Below are 13,464 nucleotides of genomic sequence, written 5' to 3' on the forward strand. Positions count from 1 at the left end.
TCAGCCCTCCGAGTGCCAATAGCGATAGCGTAAGCTAGCAATGAACGAGCGGGATGGATTTCAAATCACCCGAAGCAATGGCCGATAAACAAAATTATGCTGAACTAGGACAGACTTGCTGAATTCAGGACCTCACATCTGTTTACATTGAAATCATTTCTCATTTCTCAGGTCATTGCGCTGCCCTGCGCCAAAAAGACTACTTCGTGAATAAAAGGTCACACAGTCGGATCTTCGGCGTCGAGAGCCTTGTCATAGACAATAGGAATCTGCGTCTCTGTTCCTACTTCGTCAACCGTCAATGCACAGTTCTTTTCAATAAGATGCCATTCTTTTGGATCATATGTGGTAGGCTCGCTCGCGATGATGGTATGCTTGCCTATTTTCTCCTCGGGTCCAAACGTCGCACTCTTATTGACGATGTCGGGCCCGTCGGGGTGCCCTGGGAATTTCTGATTTAGGGTTCGACCTGCGAATTCGCTCCAGTAGAGGGATGGAGGTTGCTCCGATGCGTGGTTTCGAAAGCGAATGGCCACCATTTTCAAGCCATCTGTGACGCAGAAGTTGAGGCTGTTGGGGCGGGCTTTGGAGCCCAGAACTCGACGCTGGAGCTTCGTGATCTCAATTGCGGTTGTCACCAAAGCCTCGTGCATAGCTTCTAGGGAGTATTCATCTTCCCATGAGCTTTTGTCACCACCCTTCGTAAGGAGTGTCATGAAAAGTGCCGCGGCATGCTCTGAGTCCGTGGTCCCAAGAATGTTGCAGAACGCATCGTAGGCAAGTAGATTGGTCAATTCGCGACGAATGTCATGGAAATCTGAGACGACGCCGTTGTGCATGAATACGTGGCGACCAAAGACAAAAGGATCTGCGCTCCGTACTTAGTTTTCATCCTCGAATGATGGGGTTGCGCAAAGGGAGCCACTCTACGGTTGTTGACCGGGGTAACCACGCTACCACTACTCGCCCGAATGTGGGCAAAGAGGCACTTTGTCTCAGTGTTCTCACATAGGCCACGAAAATTAAAATCGTTGATAGGAGGGGACTGGGATTTGTAAAGGGCTGGTCTAGGTCCGTCAACATGTCGTACGAAGTTTGAAGCGGCTGAAGTGAACCAGCAAATTCCCAAGCCATCCATGTTCAACAAGCTATTCCGCATTTTGAGCAGCTGATCTTTAGTTCTCTCTAGGTCGGTTTCCTTTCCGTGAGGAAGCAAACCTGGGAGATAGTGCTCCGAGCATTGCTTCGATATCGAGTTCGCGGGCGTGATGAGGACATCTGCAAGAAGGCACGGCTCCTCAGGACTGATGTATGCGAACCAGCGACACATTGCTCCCAACGGGCTACCTATCCGGAGGAACAGCTGAAGTACGCGGAGAATATGGCGTAGGAAGACTAGGAATTCGGACTTGTAAGCGTGACATTGTCATAATATGCTGTAGCGAAAGCACGTTTGGAGGCAGGTACGATCAATAAGTCGGTCATTGTATGGGGGTTGGCATAAGGCAAGTATTGCGGCGCAAGAGTCGCTGCACCAGCTCTACGCGGACTGTTCGTTATCTTCGACCTCTGCAAATGCCCCCCACAGTGCCAATCTCATAGCCTAAACCAGATTTATCCATCGTCTAATCGAAGCAAAGTCAAACTAGTACAGCAGACTGTCATTTGCTTCTTGGATGGACAAATGCGGGAGTATACGAGATCCACTCCGACGGGAAAAAAAAATTTGACACTCACCTGAGCTTGAAGGCCAAGATAGAATAATGTTACCGAGCAAAAACAGACGGCTCGTCTTGGCACTTGATTACCATTCAAAAGGACACTAGGCCCACAATGAGACTACTACAGAGCTGAAAGTCAGGTCGTGCAATCTGCGCCGGGTGTACCGAGATTCTGTCCCCTTTGGTGTTGAGCTCTACGAGAACTATCCCAATCCTGGTCTAGTTATTGGGGTAAATAGCCAGACGCAACAGCTGAGCCACGGCAAGTCCCGCTTCTCTAAGCGCGTTTAAAACCTCTGGCGTCGTGTACAACACATTGTTATCATTCCTACAGCTGAGTTCCTATACAAGTCACAACGCGAGGCTGTGATTGGGGGCTAGTAAATGCACCCTTTGCTTGCAAAGCTTTGGTTGAAAGTGCGGCGTTGTCACGGCTTTTGGTTCGTTCGTATTCCCTTCCTAGTACCTCACAGAGCTTCCTGGCAGGTCGCCGCTTACGCTGCCGGAGTTGAGCAGTATCATTCTGTGACATATGTGCCCGGCAAACCTGAGTAAGGATTCAGGATTGCATTCCGCAGTCTGTGCTTGGACTCCTGGCGTTTTGTGTAAGCCCACGGAGGTATGCGAACCTATTTTTTTTTTTAGTGCCGCATACAGTGCGAGTAGAATACCGAATCTACCTTTCTCCTTGCGAGCGAGTGTTTGCCATTATTCTATTTATTTGGCTCGATGTATAGGTGCATTTGTCGCTATCCAGTTGCGCGCAAGCGTCACAACGTCTCACCTCTCGTTGAGGGCAAAGAATCTGTAGTCATGCTGCTCAGTCTCTGCCTTGAATCCACGCGGAGAAGCATTTCTCCCGTCAAGTTACCCTGATGGCGGCTCGATGGCTAGCACTTCGCACAAGGCTGGAATCCGGCGACCTGACGCTTCATTAGCTCTCTAATTAGGCCACAAGTCGCCGACCTCAGCATGCAAGGATCTCCAAAACAGCCGTGCACGGGCCAGATGTCCTCTCTCAACCGCCAAGGACGTAAATATTGCTTTGACGATCATAAGCGTGCAGTTACCAAAGCTGACACAAGACTAGGGGACGCCTGCAAATGGCAACAATTGACCGCTCAGACATGAGATCTCCAGGGCATGGCACTGGTTTCCGTCGCGATTCAACGCCACGTTCGAAGGTCATCTCCCTTGCTACCTAGGATTTCAGCCGCACGCCCAAGGATTTTTTTTGTAGAATGTGAAATCCAGATGACAGGGACAGGCGGCCGAGTGGCTTGTTTGCAGGTACAAGCTACCCAATGAAGACGATACATAGTCGATTGCAATGCCATGAGATTCAGCCTCCTGGCTTTTAGGACCTCTTATCTAGATATCGTCTCTGCTCTTCCCTCCCAAAGGTAATTGTATTTCGCCGCAGCGGGATTCTTGCATCAACCCTCAAGAGATCGTGACGTGCACCATGGAGGAGATCCAAGTCACCAAGTCTTCAGCAGAGGCCGTGGGAGCTGAAAGAGAAAACAGTTCCTCGATCCATGACTCGGAGAAGGGAACGGTTGACTACCTGGGACTGGAGAACACATCGATCCACAGCTATTCGTGGTCCCATGTCGACGTCGAAGTAAAAGATCGCAAGACCAAAGAGCCACTCAAGCTGCTCGAAAACGTCAGCGGATATGTCGCAGCGGGCGAGATGATGGCCATCATGGGCCCTTCCGGGTGTGTATCTATTCTCACGAAATGTGCCATTCGGTAAACGATCGGTTAACCTTTTCAAATAGATCGGGGAAAACGACTCTTTTGAACGTCCTGGCTCACCGTGAGGCGACGGCGAACGCGGTCGTTTCCAAGAAGCTCTACATCAACGGTGCGGAACCCAAGCTAGACACTTTCCGCAAGATTTCGGCCTACGTCGAGCAGGAGGAAGCCTTGCTCGGTGCCCTGACTGTGAAGGAGACCATCGACTTCGCTGCTCGCTTGTCCATCCCGCGCACGGTGACGAAGACGGATCGTATCGCCAAGGTCAAGGCCCTGATCAAGTCCTTTGGTCTGACGGGGCAGACTGACACCATCATCGGCACGCCGGTCCAAAAAGGTCTTTCCGGCGGTCAGAAGAAGCGCGTCGGAATCGCGACGCAGCTCGTCACGAGCCCGAAGCTCCTCTTCCTGGACGAGCCGACCAGTGGTCTCGACGCCACTGCTGGATACGAGGTGATGTCCTTTGTTAAATCGCTTGCCAAGAAATACAACGTACGTGAATCTCTCATGTGAAGTGTTGACCACTGCTGAAGAGAAAATCCTTGGAACAGCTCATCGTCATCGCAAGCATTCACCAGCCCAGCACAGCCATCTTCGAGCTCTTCGACAAGCTTCTTCTGCTGTCGCGAGGCAGGACCACGTATAACGGCCCCGTCGGCTCCATACAGGAGTACTTTGCCTCGATCGGCCACGAGATGCCGCATTACATCAACCCGGCCGAGTTCTTGCTCTCGCTCGTCAATACTGACTTCGCCAAGGACACTGAGATTGCCGAGAAGCGCCTGCTCGAGATCCAGACCGCCTGGGAAGCGGCGCCGCTCGCGGCCCGCGTCAACAGCAAGATCGAGAAGCACATCGGCACCATGGACTACGCGGAGGATGCGCACGTGGGGCCGAACCCGATCACGATCCCTCTGACGCTCATCCACCGCAATCTCATCAAGAGCTACCGCGATGTGATCGCCTACACCATCCGCATCGTCATGTATCTAGCCCTTGGCATCATGATGGGCACCGTGTGGCTTCGCCTCTCGCCGGAGCAGCAGCACATCCAGTCGTGGATCAACGCCATCTTCTTCGGCGGCGCGTTCATGTCCTTCATGGCCGTGGCTTACATCCCGGCCTTCATCGAGGATCTTCACGCCTTTCGCAAGGAGCGCCTTAACGGCCTGTACGGCCCCACCTCCTTCATGATCGCCAACTTCATCACCGGCGCGCCCTACCTGTTTCTCATGAGCATGCTCTTCTCCGTCGTCGCCTACTTCCTCAGCAACTTCCACATGGACGGCACCTCCTTCATGCGCTGGGTGCTGTTCCTTTTCCTGGACCTCATGGCCGCCGAGGGCCTCGTCGTGCTCGTCAGCAGCATCGCGCCCATCTTCGTCGTCGCGCTCGCCGTCACCGCGTTCGCAAACGGCCTGTGGATGTGCGTCAACGGATTCATGGTCCAGGTCCAGACCATCAACGTCTTCTACCGCTACGTCTTCCACTACATCGACTACCAGGCCTACGTCTTCCAGCTCATGATGGTCAACGAGTTCCAGCACCGCACGTACAAGTGCCAGAAGCTCGCCAACGGCGACAACTACTGCATGTACCCGCCCACCACCTCGGGCGGCGACGAGATCGCCGGCATCGAAGTGCTCAATGCGTTCGGTTACCCAACAGGCAGGATCGGCAAGTGGATAGGACTTCTTTGCGTCATCGTCGTTGGATATCGAATCCTCGGCCTCGTCGTCCTATGGTTGAAGCGTCATTGAGCGTCATCGAAGATGGAAAAAAAATTTGCAGTGTAATCTCTCTTGACAAATCGTTGCAATCACTTCTGTCTGGCGGCTTGCACGGAGTTTTGTCAGTTGCTAAATCTACAAAGGCTCGACGCATGAGTCTTGGTTGATTCTGCTTGTTGTGATATCCTTTTCTTTGGATTAGATGTTAAAGGCCATGGTAGGTGAATTTGGAGGACGGATGATGATCTTGCCCTGATATTGTAAAGCAGAACTTAATAATAAGAAGAATCCGAGAGTTTTTTTTTTTGGTCTCGTGATCTCAGTGCCGCGGCCTGAGTCTACATGTATTCATGATGTTGACAAAACTGGCTACAAAGAGTATACATGAAAGCCTAGAAGGCACTCGCTGTGCCGTACAGAGAAAACCTTGCAGTCATGACCAAATACCACCTGAAAGTGTGAAGCATGTCGCTCATAAGGAAATCAGGGAAATCAACGCCCGTTCACCACGCTCGAGAACGTTTCTGGACCTAATATGGCAGTCGAGAAGAATAGGAAGGGGCGTGGTCCCTGCGACCATGCCGCTCCATGAGTGAGTTCAAAACAGAATCGTGCCATCGCCACATGTTCCCCCGATTGCGCCGTTGGCGGCCATTCAGAAGGGTATACAACGTGCCGCCATTCGTAATTGCATCTAGCGAGAGAAGAGGGAGAAGACCTCTTGCTCGTACGTTTTGTAGATCACGTGTTAGATGGCTCCGTCACGTGTCTGCATCTATCTGGGCTAGCCGCTATGTGATCTCATCAAAAGCTGAGCCTATTCCTCGGTTAGAACTTTTATCCGTCTTTCACCAGTTGCAAGGATCGGAACGTACGTTGAATGGATCAGCTTGATCAACGGTCACAATGCTGGGACTCGCTGGGCCGAACTCCGTCGTTGACCTTACGTCAAGTCCGGGTCGTTTGGGAGCTTGTTGTGAGCCAGAAAGGCTGAGAGCGTTGCTGTCTTCGGATTCGGTAGTGCTAATGTTACTCTGCTCAAGCAAAGCCCCCCCGAGTGTTGAGCATTTGAGGATGGTTTGAATCAACTGGTTCTGCTTCAGCGGCTTAGAGAGGTACTCGTCCATCTGAGCTTGTATACATTTCTCCCTATCACCGACCATGGCATGTGCCGTCAATGCAATGATGGGCGTGCGTGGAACACCATTCTCCTGTTCCCATTCACGGATATTTGCCGTTGCTTCAAAGCCGCCCTTATGACGTTCGTTAGTGCTATGATCAAAAGGTCTATGAAAAGCGCAGGACAAGACTCACCATGATCGGCATTTGGACGTCCATAAGAATGACGTCGTATCGATCCAACTTGACCTTCTCAAACGCTTCAAGACCGTTGTTGGCCACTGTGACCTTATGATTGTACTTCTCCAAAATCTTGACGGCCAATCTTTGGTTCACAGCGTTGTCCTCGGCAAGCAAGATCTTGAGCGACTTCGAATTCTTCGAAACGGGTGGTGCAGCACGTCCTTCCAAAGCCGGAATGAGGGCGTTCCCAAGATCAATAGGCAAGCAGGGAGTGCTCATGTAGCTTGATATTCCATCCTCAAGAGCATTCTTGAAGCTCACGGAAATGTTGGGTGTGAGCATGACGAGTGGTGTGTATTTGTATCGCTCCGACTCGCGTAGTTGCTGGGCGGTATCATTGCAGTCGATAATGATGCAGTCATAGACCTGTCGCGAGGGCGCGTCGGCACCGGGAAGTTCTTCATCCGGTGCAATTCTGTCGGGAAGGAGCTGCAGCGCCTGTAGACCCTCCATGACCTCTCGGCTGAAGCCTGTTTTGTTGCGATCGACGAATAGAACGGGTCGTTTCCTGTATGCTGCTAGCTGTGGCGCAATTATGGACAAGTCTGGATCTGCCAAACGGACTTTGCATGTAAAGTTGAACGTGCTGCCTACACCATACTCAGATTCAACCCACATCTCGCCGTTCATAAGATTCACGAGGCGTCGTGAGATTGACAAACCGAGACCGGTACCGCCAAACCGTCGTGTTGTGGACCCGTCGGCTTGCTGGAACGTATCAAAGATCAGGCTGAGCTTATCGGCCTTGATGCCGATGCCCGTGTCCATGACGGCGAATTGGATCATGTACTCATCTGGCCTGCAAGACTCAGTCTGCTCCGACTTGATTCGGACCTGCACGACACCGTGCTCTGTGAACTTTATAGCGTTTCCAACCAGGTTGAGGATGATTTGGCGTAGTCGGAATGAATCACCGACAACAAAGTCCGGGACGTGTTGTTCGACAGCGTAGGCAAGATCCAGATTTCTATCGTTCGCCCTTGTGGTCAAAGACTTCAACGCGTTGAAAACAGTGCCTCTAAGTGAAAATGGTATCTCCTCCATGACCATGCGATTCGCTTCGATCTTTGAGATGTCAAGAATGTCGTCGATGATCGTCAGCAGCTGGTTGGACAAGTTGTGAACAATGGTGACCATCTCTCGCTGATAGCTCGAAAGCTCCGTGTCTAGTGCGAGCTGGCTCATACCGATGATTCCGTTCATAGGTGTTCGGATTTCGTGGCTCATGTTCGCGAGGAACTCTGATTTCGTCTTGTTCGCCAATTCGGCCGCTTCTCTTGCTTGGGTGTTCTTCTCTATACTGTCTCGCAGATTGGATATCATGCTATTGATCTTTCCCTTCAACTCGCCCATTTCACCTGATGCCTCTACCTGAATCGACGTGAACTTGCCCTCCATGGCCATCGTCGTGATCTCGCCGAAGGCTCGCACTTGCGCGGTCAGGTTCTGGGCCATGGTGTTGACGGACACGGTGATCTCGCGCCAACGTCCTGCGATGCCGTCGACGTCTGCTTGCCCGCCCATCTTGCCTTCTACGCCGACTTCCCTTGCCACACGTTTTACAGACAATGACCAGTCGTCTAACCTGGCAACCATGTCATTAATGGTGTCTTTCAGCAAAGCGATCTCGCCACGCGCATGCACTTCGACTCGTCTTGACATATCTCCTCTTGCAATGGCTTGTGTGACGTCCGATATACTTCGCACCTGCGTCGTGAGATTTTGTGCCATGGTGTTGACGTTGTCTGTGTCAAAATCAACCACCGTTCCTGCCCCATATTTTGTGTGTCGTGAACTTACCTGTGAGGTCTTTCCACTTTCCGGAGACCTGTTCCACTTCTGCTTGCCCGCCAAGTATACCCTCGGTGCCGACCTCTCTTGCGACCTTGCTCACTTCGAAGGCGAAAGCATTCAGTCGGTCCACCATGGTATTGATAGTGTTCTTTAGCGTCAAAATCTCGCCCTGGACGTCCGCTTGCACCTTCTTTGTAAGATCACCGTTGGCCACGGCCGTGGTGACCATAGCAATCTCCCGCACCTGCGTGGTCAGGTTCATGGACAAGCGATTGACAGAGTCTGTCAGATCTGCCCAGGTGCCCTCCACGCCATGGACCGTAGCTTGCCCGCCCAGCTTGCCCTCGGTGCCGACCTCGCGAGCAATCTTTGTGACTTCTTGCGCGAACTGTTGGAGTCGATCAACCATAGAATTGATCGTCGTCTTCAGCTCCAGAATCTCGCCTTTGCAGTCCGCCTGCACCTTGTGCTGAAGGTCTCCTCTTGCAACGGCCGTCGTGACCTCAGCTATGTCGCGGACTTGCGTGGTAAGATTCATTGCCATGGCGTTCACACTGATGGTCAAATCTTCCCACATGCCTTGCACCCCGGCAACTTGAGCCTGCCCTCCGAGCACACCTTCCGTGCCGACGTCGCGAGCCACTCGAGTGACCTCTGTGGCAAACGACCGAAGCTGCTCAACCATGGTGTTGATCGTTTGCTGGAGCTCTAAGATTTCGCCTTTGGCGGGACGTTCGATCTTTTTGCTCAGGTCTCCGTGCGCGACGGCTGTAGTCACTTGAGCGATTTCTCGGACTTGGTTCGTGAGATTTTCAGCCATCAAGTTCACTAAGTTGTGTCAGTCGATTCTTTTCTTTTTCTTTTGCTCCACACGCTTTGAGAGGAGTGCATGTCACACACCGTTGTCGGTAAGTTCGGCCCAGATGCCCTTCACGTCCGGCACATACGCCTGACCGCCGAGTTGACCTTCGGTACCAACTTCCCTTGCCAAGCGTGTGACCTGCGAAGCGAACTCCTGTAGCTGATCGATCATGCGATTGGTGGTCTTCTTGAACGTTGCGATTTCCGGATCAAGCTCCTTTGCGTGGATGAGAACCTTCTTGCCTAGGTCGCCGTTGGCGACGGCAGTGATGATGGTGCCAATCTCCCGTAGAGCCTTTTGGAACGCTAGGTTTGCCTGTTGATGCTTGACCAACTCTCGCTTCAGGGCGCCGATGTCCTCGATGCTGTGCGCGAACGAGTTGTCGTGCGCCTGCTTCTGAGTCGAGATCTGGGCGCTCAAATCGTCGATCTGCTCGCGTTGGGTACGCAACTGGTCCGATTGCCTGTTGAGATGCTCCTTGATGTAGCTCAGCTGCTCCTCTGTGAGCTGTGGGGACAGAGGAGCACCCGCGGTCGGCTCCTCGGCCAGCCACTCGTTCATCCATTTTGTTCTTGAGTCTCGTGCGGCCGACACACGTCGCGTCGAGGGTATCGAGGTGGTTCTGGGAGGGTCGTGCAGCGCATCTGTGGGGTATACTGGTGGTAAGCCTGGCTCGGAGGGAGTCATTGGGAACGCACTCGAATTAGCAGCGCGAGACTCCAGATAGCTGACGCGGGCTATCAGGGCCGCTAATTCACGTTCGAGGGTCTCCTTCTCGGGCGACGGCTCGCCCGGGAGGACAGGCTGCGGTAGCGGGCTGCCATTGACAGCAATCTGAGCCTTGAATGAGGCTGATTGTCGCGGATCATGTGATTTGGCGATGTTCGACAGGATGGCAGCCAGCGCGGCTGTCGTCTCGCTGGAAGGCATCTCGGCGGACGTCTTGCGACGTGGTTGCAGGTTCGACGAAGGCAAAAGTCGCAGTCTAGACCATGGGCATGTGGTGCATCCGTGGAAGGTCGACTACAGGGATGCGGAGGAAGCTGGAGGGATCATGCATTCGCCGACAGGGCAGTAAGGCGCTGGCGGTTGGAGGGCGAGGAAAGACCGGATGGCGGACGCCGAGATACACGAGCAAACGACGGCGGAAGCGCAAGAGTCGAAAGGGAAGCCGATGAAGAGCCAAGGGGCGTGGTGGTGAAAGCGGTGCAGCACGCAGCCGGTGCGGCGGAGGCGTGAGGTGGTGGGTCTGTAGGGACGAACAAAGGAGGTTTTGGCTCGCGCGATGGCTGTTCGAAGCCCGGCACTAGCACCGCTAGCAAGGGGGACACGGCGCGACGATGTGCAGATGACGGCGGTGGCTGCTGGGCGAGCGACGTGGTTAAGATTGCGCGCGCTCGACACGGCCGTGGGCAATTTCGGCATCAAAGGAGCGGCCGGGCGTGTTGGATAGAGCCAGTTCGTGGGCCCAGGAGCGGCCACGACGGGCGCTGGAGCAGAGCACATCCTCGCTCCACGCCGAAGGGCCTGGGAACCCGTTGGTGTGCGATGTGCACGACGTCGCACGGGGGCTGATCCGAATGGGAAGCGCACAGCGTCGATCTTGCACGTCGCCAACCAACCGGGCGTGGTGTCGATGCGATGGGGGGATGCGGTGGCATCGCCGTTCAGAGACAAGCGGCTCGCTTGCGCTGCGCTGCACGGCTTCACGGCTTCACGGCCTCACAACTTCACGCTTCACGGCCGCACAGCTTCACTCGACGGCCAGCTGGTCCGCCTGCTGGCCGTCGAGCAACAGGAGCAGCACGGCGGCGCGGAGTCACTTTGCTCGTCCATCTGAACGTCGAGTGGCAATGCAGACTCGGTGCTGACGCGCTTGTGCTTTCTGCCAGACACATGGTCTGTCCCGTGACTGCCGCTCGCCATACGGCAGCAGTCCAGTCAATTTACCAGCCAAGCGAACAGCTCACTCGCTCGAGGCCAGACTGACCTCAGCTCTCTTGTGCTGGCCCGGAGCCGGCGGACGGTGGGTCTGGGAGGGCGACAGCAAGCGAGCGCAATCACCCTCTCGCCGTGCGGTGACCATCGCCAGCGCCGTTGCTCGCGCACGCCTCGCCTGCGCACACTCCAAAGCACCGTCTGCAGCCAAAACCGAACCGCAGAACGGCGGCACAGGCTGTGCCTCATGCCTGTCGCCGCCGCCATGTAGTTCCGGGCAAAGAAGACGCGCCCAGAGCTGCGGTTGACGTGCGTGGGCCTCTCGGCTGAGGGCCGCCTCCCTCGTCCCAGCACTCGACATGGACCAGCTCATCACGGCGTAGCCTGACTTATGTAAATCCACTGCAGCTCAGAGCCTTGCACAACGAACTTGAAACATCCGCCGAAGATCAGCCAGCGCTCCGTCATGTTTACGCCGCCTCACCACCCTCCAGGGTCTGGAGATCGTTGTGCACACCGTTGGCTGAGCGCTCCACTTCGCGCCGTGGCGATGCTTAACCTTTCCCCACGCCGCCGTCCGTGAACACGACCCGTGGCCTTCTGCTTGTACTGTAGCTTGGGCTTTATTTCGTCATCCTTCATCAAATCCTCGCGCCATGATTATTGCAGAACACACAGGCGCGGTCCTGTTGAGCCGCCATTTCGTCCAGTGCCGTCGTCGTCCGCATCTCCCCAGATCTGTTCACGTTCTCATCTCTCCTCAATGGCGTTTGAGGGAAGCCTCATCGGACCCGAGTCCTGCTTAGAGCCCGCTGTCATGCTGCTGGAAGTCGACGCAGGGTCTGACATGTTCTTTCACGGGGCTGCAACGCGGGTGCTGCACGCCGATAAGCGTCGCTTCCGGTGCTAGCTGTTTAGCCGTCGTCTCAAGTACTGTTGGCTGCAGGTAAGATGTGCGGTCCTCCTTTGGGTCGAGCAGTTCTCCACTTACGCAACCGAATCGGAAGCAAAGCATACGTTTAGTTAAACGGTTAGCTAGTCTAGAAAATTGTGAAGGTGCATCTATTTGTGGCCATGTCTACTCCCACCTCGCACGCCTCGGAGCCGAAGATACCATCTCTCATTTGCACAAAAAAAGTGAGTCCGCAGATTGCTGCATATGTTTTCCATCTGCAGAACAAGAAGGCTCAAAGCAGGCGATCTACAGGGACTATGCAACCACCAAAACTTCCTGTTCCCTCGTCCCCGGGCCCTTGACCAGCGATCACTTTAGTTAAGCTCCGTAGCTCCCGATTTCATGCTCCGCCTTCTCCATTGCCAGTAATCGGCATTGCCGTGCGTCCATCCGAGGTGACGGCAAGCCCACTGGAGTCCAACTCAGGAAGCGGTGGCCACAACACCTGCCAGGAGGAAACTGCCGACGACGGTCATGGTAATTTCAAGCGCCGGATACGTCTCCTCTAAGACTAAGTGCAACGTCGCGAAGTCGTTCATGACCCAAGGCTTCGTGTGATACTTCAGGACCGTGTCGTGACTCTCTGACCAGTTCAGCTCGATCGATCCGCGCTTCACGCCCATCTCTGTGACCGCGAACAAAGGATCCCATACCTCGCAGCCCATGCCACGTGGTCTGTCCAACACGATAAACCCTTGTTTCTTGATCTTGCCCTTGAGTTGATTGGGATACGTAAGCTTCCACTGCGTTTGGAGGTGGTAGACATAGTTCTCGCCCTCGTGGGGGAACGGGTCTATAAAGTAGATATGACCACGCCCTGCCGCCGTACACACGTATCTGGCCCCGTGGTCTCTCGTCTCGATGGCCTCGAGGCGTTTCCGCAGCCCAGGGGGCATACGCAGGTGGTCGATATCGATGGTCCATTCTCCGGTCATGCCAGACGGAAACTAGGACGACTCGTTCTGTGCTTTGCCGGCTTTATGCCCATATTCGATGACGCTTTGCGCACTCCATGGCTTCCTTCCGTCCGAGGCAGATTCTCTCGAACTTTCATACAGTGTACCCGTCGTCAGCTGATTCTCAGCAACAGCAAAATCTGGTGGTGCAGCGCAAAAGTACAGAGGCTAAGCAGGACAGCTGTAACAGCAGTTTCGACTTCATTTTTAGTCCAGACGACGGAGAATGCAATCCTTTGTTTCCTCTTGGTTCGCTGGATGACGCAGAAACGATACGTTATGTACGTAGCTGGTAAGAAAAGCTTGTTTCACTGATAGAGGGGAATCACGTCAACAAATCGCGAATCTTCTGGCGATGGCAACGGAACTTAGAAAACGGAAGTAG

General features: G+C 54.1%; 4 protein-coding genes across 6 annotated transcripts; 1 reads left to right on the forward strand and 3 right to left on the reverse strand.

Moving 5' to 3' along the window:
- Positions 1 to 9: 9 nt before the first annotated feature.
- On the reverse strand, positions 10 to 1,862 carry PV09_00712. Of its 2 annotated transcripts, XM_016353491.1 has the most exons (3): positions 1,738 to 1,862; positions 931 to 1,395; positions 10 to 868 (listed from the first exon to the last, which is right to left on the reverse strand). In XM_016353491.1, exons 2-3 carry the CDS (start codon positions 1,328 to 1,330, stop codon positions 219 to 221), a joined length of 1,050 nt encoding a protein of 349 aa, XP_016218644.1. In that variant the 5' UTR covers positions 1,331 to 1,395; positions 1,738 to 1,862; the 3' UTR covers positions 10 to 218. The 2 variants fall into 2 exon arrangements, with proteins under 2 accessions (XP_016218644.1, XP_016218643.1); XM_016353490.1 differs by lacking the exon at positions 1,738 to 1,862 and having other exon boundaries at positions 931 to 1,690.
- A 938-nt stretch (positions 1,863 to 2,800) lies between these two features.
- Positions 2,801 to 5,506, forward strand: PV09_00713 (uncharacterized protein). Its single transcript, XM_016353492.1, has 3 exons — positions 2,801 to 3,443; positions 3,506 to 3,974; positions 4,034 to 5,506. Exons 1-3 carry the CDS (start codon positions 3,187 to 3,189, stop codon positions 5,240 to 5,242), a joined length of 1,935 nt encoding a protein of 644 aa, XP_016218645.1. The 5' UTR covers positions 2,801 to 3,186; the 3' UTR covers positions 5,243 to 5,506.
- PV09_00714 lies at positions 5,428 to 10,554 on the reverse strand. 2 transcript variants are annotated; one of them, XM_016353494.1, is made up of 6 exons: positions 9,929 to 10,554; positions 9,269 to 9,874; positions 8,375 to 9,196; positions 6,527 to 8,319; positions 6,088 to 6,465; positions 5,428 to 6,029 (listed from the first exon to the last, which is right to left on the reverse strand). In XM_016353494.1, exons 1-6 carry the CDS (start codon positions 10,158 to 10,160, stop codon positions 5,997 to 5,999), a joined length of 3,864 nt encoding a protein of 1,287 aa, XP_016218647.1. In that variant the 5' UTR covers positions 10,161 to 10,554; the 3' UTR covers positions 5,428 to 5,996. The 2 variants fall into 2 exon arrangements, with proteins under 2 accessions (XP_016218647.1, XP_016218646.1); XM_016353493.1 differs by having other exon boundaries at positions 9,269 to 10,554.
- Positions 10,555 to 12,545: 1,991 nt separating this feature from the next.
- PV09_00715 (uncharacterized protein) lies at positions 12,546 to 13,058 on the reverse strand (the record flags this gene model as incomplete). The annotated part of the gene is made up of 1 exon (XM_016353495.1): positions 12,546 to 13,058. The coding sequence occupies one exon, from the start codon at positions 13,056 to 13,058 to the stop codon at positions 12,546 to 12,548; it is 513 nt and encodes a 170-aa protein (XP_016218648.1).
- Between the last annotated feature and the right edge of the window lie 406 nt (positions 13,059 to 13,464).

This window comes from Verruconis gallopava (assembly GCF_000836295.1).
Source record: "Verruconis gallopava strain CBS 43764 unplaced genomic scaffold supercont1.2, whole genome shotgun sequence".
Taxonomy (NCBI): Eukaryota; Fungi; Ascomycota; class Dothideomycetes; order Venturiales; family Sympoventuriaceae; genus Verruconis; species Verruconis gallopava.

Bases quoted from the DNA above. Each gene is read 5' to 3' on its own strand.
- PV09_00712 (XM_016353491.1), bottom strand. From the start codon at position 1,330: ATGTGTCGCTGGTTCGCATACATCAGTCCTGAGGAGCCGTGCCTTCTT. The intron at 869-930 runs GTAGAGTGGCTC...TACGGAGCGCAG, and splicing joins GGTTACCCCGGTCAACAACC to ATCCTTTTGTCTTTGGTCGC.
- PV09_00713 (XM_016353492.1), top strand. From the start codon at position 3,187: ATGGAGGAGATCCAAGTCACCAAGTCTTCAGCAGAGGCCGTGGGAGCT. The intron at 3,444-3,505 runs GTGTGTATCTAT...CTTTTCAAATAG, and splicing joins GCCATCATGGGCCCTTCCGG to ATCGGGGAAAACGACTCTTT. The intron at 3,975-4,033 runs GTACGTGAATCT...TCCTTGGAACAG, and splicing joins CGCTTGCCAAGAAATACAAC to CTCATCGTCATCGCAAGCAT.
- PV09_00714 (XM_016353493.1), bottom strand. From the start codon at position 10,160: ATGCCTTCCAGCGAGACGACAGCCGCGCTGGCTGCCATCCTGTCGAAC. The intron at 9,197-9,268 runs GTGTGTGACATG...GACACAACTTAG, and splicing joins GGCCGAACTTACCGACAACG to TGAACTTGATGGCTGAAAAT. The intron at 6,030-6,087 runs GTACGTTCCGAT...ACCGAGGAATAG, and splicing joins ATCAAGCTGATCCATTCAAC to GCTCAGCTTTTGATGAGATC.